Raw genomic sequence first — 10,937 nt, 5'->3', positions numbered from 1 at the left:
CTGCGGTTTTTCGGCTAACCGCAACCCTTCACTAAAAGGGATGCGGTTTTCGCATTGACCGTAGCCCCGAATGGTTGCGGATTTTCGGCCAACAGCAGCCCGTCACTATTAAGGGTCGCGTTTTTCAAAAACCGCACCTTGCGCTATAACCCTTGTGTTTTTTCCACTAGTGATACATAGTATTTTTATACTGTATTCTATACTTTTTTTTTTCTTTTCATTACACTTTTCATTTCTTTTCCCTCTTCCTTCCTTTCCCTCACTTCCCCTTTCTCTTCTCCTACCACCACCGCTGGAGTCCCCACCACCACTACGTCTTTAAAAAAAATACACCATGGTAGACATTTTCACGAAATCTTGAAGAAGAAGAACATGATCAGATTATTTCACCAAAATTGCTAGATTGTAATTACTTATTATATTACAAAAGAAAACTGTACCCATAAAATACTCACAATAAAAATAGAAAATTACTGTATGAGAATGTGAAGAAAAAAGGAATTGGAATCAAACCCAGAAAAAATACCATATTCTTCAAAACTAGCAAAAACCCAGTAAACGTACAAACGCAAAAATAAAAACTAATCTTTGAAAACTCAAAATGCACGAGGAAAACTCATTTCAAAAAATTGAAATTTTTTTGAAAAAAAATATGGTGAGGCGTCTACTATAGTCGCCCCACCACCGGCACATGCATCTATGATAGGTGCCTGCAACGGTGGTAGAGTGCCTATAGTAGACACCTCATCATATATTTTTTTTTTAAAAAAAATTGAATTTCATCTTTTAGTTTGTCAGATTTTTGCTGGAGATGGTCTTATCGGCAAAGTGGCTGGAGGTCATGTTGCCGTAGATAATGTTAGTGGCTGGAGGTTCTTAGGTGATGAGAGAGAGAGAGAGAGAGAGAGAGAGAGTGAGAGAGGGTAAGGGAATGGATGTAGTGTATAAATACATGGGTGTTATGTATTTAGGATACAAATAGGACATTATGGGGCGTCATTTAAGAAACCCTTAACCAAGCAAGGTTTGAACTAGTGGTAAAAATTTGAACTCATAACTTCAAGATTATGTGTCCAAAATTTCAAATTTCACTAGGGGTTATTTGAAGGTGAGGTTTCCCTTATCTTCCCCCCTCCCTTACTCTAAAGAGTCTGACTGCCAACCCCGACCCAAAAGATATGGGGGCCTTGTGCTGATATAAAAAAGAGGCCCTATGTATAAAAATTCAAAAGCAAATTATTGTTCAACTCTCATTTTCTTTTTACGTTTTTCATGCTCGGAATCGTATTTTCTAAATTGAGAAGGCATAATTAAAATAACTAAACAATCCATCGATTTCCAACTAACCTTAATCCACATTCTTAACATAAATTCAAAAAAAAAAAAATCTAAATCTAACACATCATGAAATAACAGTATGACAATAAAATTCACTCACCAAAATACATGAAAATAAACAAATTGAAATGAGCATTTGAAATGGGAAAAAAAGAGGAGAGAGAAAATTGGCATACTCTATTTTGGTTAAGAATATCGACGATAAGGACGAGGCACCTGTACTCTTTGCCAATTTTCACAATGATTTAAAGAAACGATGATAAAAAAAAATTCGTAAAGAATTAAAGTGAAAAATTCAAAAATAGAGGTGACAGTGAGAATCACAAATTCACAATCAACAAGCGTATGATTGCAGCGCAAATAATACTTGCAGAAATGCTGCTTCAATATTACTTCGTCAATGGTAGAATCAACATGATAGTAAGAACAGAGTGCTGTTAACAAGAGCATGAAAAACCAAAGAAAATGAATGGCATAACAATGGCGGTTAGGGTTTTGATTTTGAGTTTTAGTTCTTGATTAGAGAGGAAAGAAGAGAGAGAAAGTTAGGGGTGTGGTGCTACTGAGTACTGTACTAATGTGTTTATTGGGTTAGTACTTAGTATGAGAATAAATGAAATTTGAAATGGGAAAAAAAGAGGAGAGAGAAAAAGTCCAGTAATTGAGACTTGAGAGAGTAAGAGAAAAAGTACTCGTTGAGAGATAGATAAAGTAAGGAGAGAAAAATTTGGACGGATTAGTTTAAAGATTTTTTTTTAAAAAAATTAAGACCCTCTAATTGTGATACCTATGCTGAATCCCACTTTAGACCGGCACAGGGCGGGCTTGCTGACTGCAAACTTAATTGATTATACATGTACGAAATGTCACTTCAGTATAATCATTTATCTTACCCACTAAAAAAATAAGGAACCCCTTCAACAAATAAGAGTTACAGTAGGAAATAACATGTGAAACATGCGACGATGCCGAGACACACAGGAGTCGGATCAATTTTTTTTTTTTTTTTTTTTTTTTGAGGGGGAGTCGGATCAATTACATTAGCTGTAGATGCAGAGATAGAATTGACTCAACTCCAAACTCTAAGAAACTAACTGAAAAAGATGAGAAGATAAATTTTGCAATGGAACCCCAAAATCACAAATCCCAGAATCTCTCTTTAAAAACCAAAAATGAAAAACCTTACCCCTGAAAAATTTCCACTTCTCAATAACATGGCTTCCTCTTCTGTATCACCCACCATTGAAACTGAAGAAAATCAGCATCCCAAAACCAGTTACTGGACATGGAAAAAACAGGATTTTTTCCCAGAAAGTTCCTTCAATTCTTTATCAGACTACAAAACAGCTCTTTCCCAGATTTGCCCACGTTTGAAAGACCGATTATTGAGCCGTTCCTCGGACTCTTTCGAGCTGGTTGAGTTGAAAAAAGAGAGTGTTAATAATATGAGCAAATGCTTGACTTGGTGGGACTTAATATGGTTAAGTTTTGGTTCCGTTGTCGGGTCAGGTATATTCAGCATTACAGGTCAGGAAGCTCATAATCATGCAGGTCCTGCAATTGTACTGTCCTATGCAATTTCTGGGTTTTCTGCATTGTTATCTGTGTTCTGTTACACTGAATTTACAGTTGAAGTTCCTGTTGCTGGTGGGTCTTTTTCTTTTCTTAGGATTGAACTTGGTGATTTCATTGCTTTTATTGCTGCTAGTAATATTCTGCTTGAAGCAATTGTGGGTGCTGCTGGTTTAGGAAGATCATGGTCTTCGTATTTCGCTAGTATGATTAAGAATGATTCTGATTTCTTCCGAATTCGTGTTCATTCGTTTGCTGATGGGTTCAATCTTCTGGACCCAATTGCTGTTGTTGTGCTGTTGGTGGCTAATGGTATTGCAATGTCAGGGACTAAGCACACGTCGTGTTTGAATTGGTTGAGTTCGATTATGAGTGCATTGGTGATTGTTTTTATTATCATTGTTGGGTTTGTCCATTCGAAATCTGAGAATTTAGTGCCCTTTTTTCCATTTGGGGCTGAAGGGGTATTTCAGGCTGCTGCTGTTGTGTATTGGTCATATACTGGGTTTGATATGGTTGCTACCATGGCGGAAGAAACCAAGCGTCCTGCAAGGGATATCCCTATAGGATTGATTGGATCGATGTCGATGATAACTGTGATTTATTGTTTGATGTCATTGACATTGACTATGATGCAGAAGTACACTGATATTGATATTAACGCGCCTTACACAGTTGTTTTTGAACGGATTGGCATGAAATGGGCAAAGTATTTGGTGTCTGTTGTAGCTCTGAAAGGGATGACTACCAGTTTGCTTGTGGGTTCTCTTGGGCAAGCTCGCTATACAACACAAATTGCTAGGGCTCATATGATACCTCCATGGTTCGCACTTGTTCATCCGAAAACCAGAACTCCTATTAATGCCACTTTGCTTGTAACCATTCTCAGTGCTGTAATTGCCTTGTTCTCCAGTTTGGATGTTCTGTCTAGTGTCTTCTCGTTCAGTACTCTTTTCATTTTTATGTTGATGGCCGTGGCATTGTTAGTTAGGCGCTACTATGTTGCAGATATCACACCAAAGCAGGGTCTATACAAATTTCTTGCATGCTTATTCTTGATTGGAGCCTCTTCAGTTGGCTTAACAGTAATATGGAATCTAAACAACCACAGCTGGATTGGTTACTCTGTGTGTGGAGCGGTTTGGTTTGTTGCTACTTTGGCAATGCAGTTACTGGCGAAGCAGCGAGCTGCAAAGGTTTGGGAGGTTCCACTAGTTCCATGGTTACCATCATTATCGATTGCAATGAACATCTTTTTGATAGGATCATTGGGTTATCTAGCCTTTCTTAGGTTCTTCATCTGTAGTGCAGTTATGCTAATTTACTATCTTTTTGTGGGTGTGCATGCAACATATGATGTTGCTCATGATGATGTGAGGGAAAGCAAGATTGAGCAAGCAAGAGCGGACGTCAATCAAGGGAGCCTATAGTGCAACCCATACAGGCAGCTCATATTCTTAAGATTTCGTTTGTCTTAGACGCTTTGGATTTTAGAAAAATTATGTTGGAAGTGAATATATTATATATGTACAGTACATTCTAAGAATAAAAATGCCTTTGATAACTCTAATATCTTTATAAAATGATCATATAAAGAGTTTGAATGTCTAGTCTCAGTATTGACAGCTATTCTAGTCGGTATTTGTTGCAATTCTGTGGCAAATCTAATACATTAAAACTGATTTAATTATATTATAGGCCCTCTTTTCTCAAACTTGGAGTTATGAATCCTGATATAGACTCCTATCAATCAGAAGCGATAACAAAGATGCCAAAAAGAGTGTAACTCAACTCATTGAGTAAGTGTCACTCTCCGAAGTCTGATAATTGATGCAGTGGAACTGTTGAAAGGTTGTGTTATACACTTCTACCAAGAGACACTTCTATCAAGAGGAAAAATAAGGATGATTTTAGATGGTCATATTAAATATGACTACAGAAATCTAGCGATTCAAAATGATTTTAAACCCATCTTTAATTCTAAAAGTTCAATTTTTTAGGTTGATGAACATTTCCTTAGAATTGAAATTTTTTGTTTGGATATTATTGCCATAATGGTGTTTCACTTTAAAACTAGTTTGAATAAAAAGCGTATTTTGGTGGATTCTTGGTGTGTGTTATGTAGCTTGGAGTATGAACATCTTCAACATCTCTTTCGATCTTGTCTTACGTCTTACCGAAGCAGACTATTAAGGTTGCTTGAAATTAAGACAGTGAGAATCCTTCTATTCCTTTTCCTAAATGGATGGTCTATTTCTTGTTCTTGTTTAGAAGGAAATATGGTACTTCTAGTGATCAAGCCAATTACCTTTATAAGAAATAACCTCTTATTGTAATCTTCAACGTTACATATGGAAGCTTCTTGTTCTTCACCGGACATTTGCTCGTGATCTTCACTGTGTACGTGTGTGTACAGATTTTGTTCTGCTCGTTGGTGTACTTCGACGGTCAAGCTCAGTGGCTATCTCACTTTTGTGGACTATACAACAGATTAAGGAAATAGCTCGGACTTGATACTTTGCTTTATCATAAAAGGTTGACAAGGCATATGTTCAGCCTGCTTACAACCTCCCATAACTGTATGATCTTGTTGTCTTAATCTATTGCTCTTTTCTACTAGTTAATCAATTTGATTGTCAGTTGTCTGAATTAAACAAAACAATGTAGGCCATGAAATTTTTTAACATCTGAATATGATAGTCTTCATAAACTGTCTGAATATTCGAGTCAAGTCGGGTTGAGGCTTACTCAACTCGACTCATTAAAACCTCATTTCCAATAAATTTCAGTTACTTTGTCCGAGTTGAGTACAAGTTTTGATTCAGCAACTCAACTCTATTCACAACCCCATTCGCCAAAATATATTTTTTCTTTCTCTATGATCTATCCATTCATGATACACCAAGGTAGTTGTCCTAGGAATGGCCAAAATTGTCCTTGGAGGCCACTTTCATATTCCATTTTGGTTGAGGGAAGTGAGAGTTTATCTTAATATTTTGAACATAAATGCCTCAACAATCACAAGGTTCACAAAACCACAAAAAGGACCCGAAAATAATAAGTATAATAATCTAATTAGCCTCAAATTGTACAAACCCGTTCGCAATGTTGGCAAAGTTTTTTTTTTTTTTTTTTTAATATAGCATCTCAATAAAGGCGCCGAATTTGTTACATAGTGACCTAATAGTTGAGCAACAAGGAGACATGGCAATTCCTAGCAATGAGCACCAAATCGTTGCCCAAAATTATGAAAATCCAAATAAGCTTGAAGGCATATTGTATGCTCAAGGAAAAAGAATTTACACAAATCTAAATACTGTTGCCTTCTTTTGCATCCTCTAGTGAGTAAAGCTCTGCAATGATTGACAAACATATCTGATTTTACAGAGGTAAAAACAAGATTTCAAGCATTCACAAAGAATTATCAGCCACCTGCAGTGTTCCTTTATCTGTGAAATTCCTGAACAGCATCAATGCAATATTTGCAGGACCAACCATCTTCCATGCGATAAAAATACAGTGATATCTAAGTCATAGTCTTAAAGCTATTACAAAGGCAAACAATCTCATTTTAATTAGTACTCCTGACTGTAACTACAATGAAGCACCTACGAAATGGTAAGCAACCATTTTTCTGCACAAAACACGGCAACATTCACAAAGCTGACATGAATAGCTCACAATTCATCAATAAATTCATTTGTGTCCCTTCTTTTTCCATAAGTCCCCCAACATCCTAATTCCTGAACCCTTCTTCTTTCCGCCCCCATAACTGTCATCTGGATCATCACCTGCGCCTGGTGATACAGGATACCCACCGAATCCAGTGATGGGTGGCGGCTCAAAAATGCTGTTGAAGTGATTATCCATGGAAGCACATCTCTCCGAGATACGCCCTTTCATGTCTACCCCACCAGCAAGCACAGAAGCAGCAGCATCTGCCGCCTTCCTCCATTGCTCGGTTTGCACCTTCATCTTATTCATCTCAATCTCCAACAACTCTTTTACTGCTTCTGTATCAACTAGCTTCTCCTTTAAATGAGCTTCTTTTGCTTTGCTCATTTCTAAATCTTGCCCTAGTTGATCCACTTTTAGCGCCATCTCTTCTTCCCTGCTACAAGCCAAGGCTATCTCTGATTTTGCTTCATTTAGTTGTTTCTTCAGGGTCTCATTTTCTTCAATTACCACCTGTAGTTCCTTGACTTTCTCTTCCAACACGGCTCTCATTTGATCTATCTCCTCGCTCTTCGAGTCTGCTTCATCTTCAACACACAATGGAGGCTTTTCAGGTTCTGATATTGAAGAATCTAGTGACTTGGTGTCTTTCAAATCCTCGACAGAACAGTGGCTCAGTTCAGCCTTGGACTCAACTAACATTTTCTCCACCGGGACCTCAAAAACATCAGTTTCTCGATGAATTTCTTCAGGAGCATCATCTCCAGGCTTGTCCCTTGAGTTTCTCTTTCGGGTTTCTGCAACAGGAGTAGGCTTTACTCGCCGAACAGCTTTTCTAACTGTGGCCTCTTTCTTGCTGCCCCTCTTATGCAATTCTTCTTGGGCATGCTTTCTTTCAGCTTCAGCAGAAGATAACTGGTGTTTCAGACTCTTAAGCTCATGCTGAGCTAGTCCCAGTTGAGTTTCTAGATCCATGATTCGAGTACCGAGTTTTTTCTGGTTTAACGGGTCTGACTGAGTGCCCCTCGGGGATCGATGGTCGCTAAGCCTTGGGGTCCTATCTGTGATTGAACGATGGAGTGGATCAGAATCGGAGCTCGAGGTCCTAACATGTCGTGAACCTCTTATCGTTGATGATGGCCTTTGAGGCCCTTCAGGTGGCCTGTTCATCAATACAATCACGCACTGGGTTAATACACACTGACAAAGACTTAATTAACAAAGAATGGTTACATGATATATCAGATTTCTTACTTCAATAATGGCATGTCTTCAGCTCTGCACGACTGGACTAGAAGAGGAAGTTGTCCAGAATCTGGCTATCTGCTGCATGATTAACGTGAACTTTTTTAGTTTCTTTGGAGAATAGAGGTTAAAAATACAAACTATAAATTCTAAGCTATGTTGCACAAAAAATGGGGAATTGGGACACGCAGAAACGAAATTCTCAAGATTAGGGAAACATGAAAACTTAACTAATTTTTTCCCTATATTTTAGACTCTAATTAAATCCTACTTTTATTCACATTTTAAAACAGTGTTTTCAAAGTTATGGTAGATGTTCCAAAACTAAAACGTCCGTCTCAAATAAATAAGGGTGCCATACAAGATGCAACAAAACCAATAAACCAGCTAGAACATTTGTAACCACAGAATTCCACACTTAGGTCAAAGTATCAATAAAATGAAAAGGAAAATAAAAGGTACACAATTAGATTACCACTAAGAGATTATTCTCTTCGGTATAAAATAGCTGAACTGAATTGAATTGAAATGAATAGTGATGTTTGAGAGTAAAAGTATTGACCAGAGCTAAACTGAATTGAACTAAACTGAATTGAAAATAAGATGGAGATAACAGGCCCTAAGATCATAATTCAAATTCGAATTTGAATAGCTATCCACCTATTTTAGGTGGGTATCAAATTACTACTAATACTTGCTAAACTATGGCAATAAAAATTAAAATCGGATAATATCAGAAAAAAAAAGGTGTTCACCTTGGATTGAAAGACGAAAAACTTTATCGATCACGAAATAGACAGAACATACTAATGTTAAAAATAAACGGTTGAATAACGTAGGCATGCAATTTATGTTGAGATTAGGATACAAGAAGTGCCTTTTCTTAAAATAATGGAGTGCCAATTTATGGGAAAGTGCAAAAGCCAAAGCATGTTGCTTCAATAAGTCCTTTACTAACAACAGTTAACCTCCTTAAAAGATGTTGAAAGCACTTTCAACCAAAGCAACAAATTTCCTGAAAAGTAATTTTTACTTTCTCCGTCCTCCTATTTCACTTGCATTTAGTATATTCCCCATTTTAGGAGTAGTATATTAATTCATGATAATACCAAAAGTTGATTGAAAATAATAAAACTACTGCAACCTGAAGGCTGAATGAATGAATAAATATAATTCTAAAAAGGCTATCAAGCCACATAAAATAGTAGTACACTCCAACTGTAATACCCAAAATGCCCTTTTGTACAACTCTTTCTTGATTGGGGTAAGTCATGTCTCCAAATATTGTGTTAAGGGTGCATGTCAGTTTATTAAATTATTAATAATAATAAAATAACATATAAAAATTCTACTTATAATAATATATTTAACATTAGAGAATCACGTGGGAGCCCAATGGTTGGAGCTCCCACCTCCCAACCTCATGACCGGGAGGTCGACTCTCATTAACCCAAATTTGGAGTGTTTGTGTGGATATTTGTTTGTGGGTATAAATTTTCACCTTCCAATCTCTAAAAGTTGTCTTATGGATTGGGAATTTGGGATCCCTTATTACCTCCTAACTCACGAAGGTTGAGTCTACTTGATCAGTTAATTACCAAATAAAAAAAAATGTACTTCCTCCGTTTCTAAATAAGTGCAACACTTTTTGTTTTCACGTTTGCCAATGCATTATTTTAACCATTAATATCTTCAATTATCAATAAGTAAAAATTATAAAAAATTGATATTAAAAAAATTCACATTCATACGAATCTAACAAGATCCCACATGATTATGTTTTTCCTAAAATGTGAGTCACCAAAACTAATTAAAGTTTAAATTGTGAATAGTAAGCACTATGCAAATGTTGCACTTATTTAGAAACGGAAGAAGTATTTGACATTTAAGTACATGTTACCGTGACACACTGACACTATGAATAATGTAATTTTCGAGTTCCGACCCGTTTGGTATTGGAGTAATAAAGGGTAATAATGGACAAGATAGTAAATTAAATTTATAGGTAGTTTTGTACAGAAAATCTAGCTCAATAACACTAGTTGGATCCAGAGTACCTCTCTTCCTTCATAGATTCCCATTAAATTTTAAAATAACACATAAAGTTTACCGATAACTTTATTACTATTCCCACCCTTTATTACCCACTATCAATTATCAAACGGATCATTTATGCGCATGAACATTCATTGGTCAAACCAGATATAAACCGAGCAAGAACAGCACAAAAAAGACCCATAAAAGCAAAAATGGAATAGCCAAAGATCTACGTTAACATAAACCAAGTATGCAAAATACTTCAAAAGGAAATTTTGCCCAAAAGAAAAACCAAAATAAGCAAAGAAAGACCCTTAAACTAAAAAAGTACAATGATTCTCTCAGATCTTTAACTTTTTATAATTCTCCTTTATGCCACTAGATAGGAAGGATATGATGGATATTATCTACCTAATTAGTAAAGCCTTGAAATCGAATCCCGTTTACATCACTGTAATTATTATTCGCTTATTTACACCAAACAAAAGAGAAGACATGAAAATTAAAGCCAAAGTTTGTCACAGAGCATGAAACAAACATATTATGAGAAAATGAAAGCAAAATAACAGAAGGAATAAAAAAAAAAAGGTAAGAAAGCTTATTATTGTTTTATAAACTTAAAAATATTAGAGGAAACAAACCTGGGAATAAAAGTTAGCAAATTCTCATGAGAAATGATTGAAAGTGTAGCAAACAAAAAACCCAGTTTGCTAGAAATGGAAGAAAAGCAAAGAAGAGTCACAGAATGTGTGGGTTAGAGCTTTAAATTAAGAGAGAGAAAGTGAGAAAGAGAAGTGTTTGGTCCGTTTGAATTAAAGCAGTGGTTAGAGAGACGAGGAGGAAGGGGGGGACAAATGACAATGAGGTGATTAAATTTAAATGGTGGTAAAAATAATTTCTTGGGAAAGCAGCCGTTACACTGTACCCAGTATCTCACTTCTTCATTGCACCTGTTTTTGTCCTTTTGTCCGTTTTCAAACTTTAAAAGACCGTTTGATTTTCACCACCTTCATTATTAAGTTCAAAGTCAATTGGTTTAATGCCTTTTAATTAGAGATGGCCAACAGTGC

The 10,937-nt window shown here is 36.3% G+C and overlaps 2 protein-coding genes across 3 annotated transcripts; one reads left to right on the top strand and one right to left on the bottom strand.

Annotated features, from left to right (window-relative positions):
* Positions 1 to 1,813: 1,813 nt before the first annotated feature.
* On the top strand, positions 1,814 to 4,520 carry LOC104907348 (cationic amino acid transporter 8, vacuolar). Its single transcript, XM_010696265.4, has one exon. It carries the CDS (start codon positions 2,511 to 2,513, stop codon positions 4,338 to 4,340), a length of 1,830 nt encoding a protein of 609 aa, XP_010694567.2. The 5' UTR covers positions 1,814 to 2,510; the 3' UTR covers positions 4,341 to 4,520.
* A 1,871-nt stretch (positions 4,521 to 6,391) lies between these two features.
* Positions 6,392 to 10,724, bottom strand: LOC104907347 (interactor of constitutive active ROPs 4). 2 transcript variants are annotated; one of them, XM_010696263.3, is made up of 3 exons: positions 10,509 to 10,724; positions 7,840 to 7,911; positions 6,392 to 7,747 (listed from the first exon to the last, which is right to left on the bottom strand). In XM_010696263.3, exons 2-3 carry the CDS (start codon positions 7,851 to 7,853, stop codon positions 6,607 to 6,609), a joined length of 1,155 nt encoding a protein of 384 aa, XP_010694565.2. In that variant the 5' UTR covers positions 7,854 to 7,911; positions 10,509 to 10,724; the 3' UTR covers positions 6,392 to 6,606. The 2 variants fall into 2 exon arrangements, with proteins under 2 accessions (XP_010694565.2, XP_048498888.1); XM_048642931.2 differs by having other exon boundaries at positions 7,840 to 7,908.
* Positions 10,725 to 10,937: the final 213 nt, after the last annotated feature.

The sequence above is a fragment of the Beta vulgaris genome, chromosome 4 (assembly GCF_026745355.1).
Source record: "Beta vulgaris subsp. vulgaris cultivar EL10 chromosome 4, EL10.2, whole genome shotgun sequence".
Classification (NCBI taxonomy): domain Eukaryota; kingdom Viridiplantae; phylum Streptophyta; class Magnoliopsida; order Caryophyllales; family Amaranthaceae; genus Beta; species Beta vulgaris.
The sequence above is the reverse complement of the archived record's forward strand: the minus strand, read 5'-3'. Positions and strand labels throughout refer to the sequence as shown.

Bases quoted from the DNA above. Each gene is read 5' to 3' on its own strand.
- LOC104907348 (XM_010696265.4), top strand. From the start codon at position 2,511: ATGAAAAACCTTACCCCTGAAAAATTTCCACTTCTCAATAACATGGCT.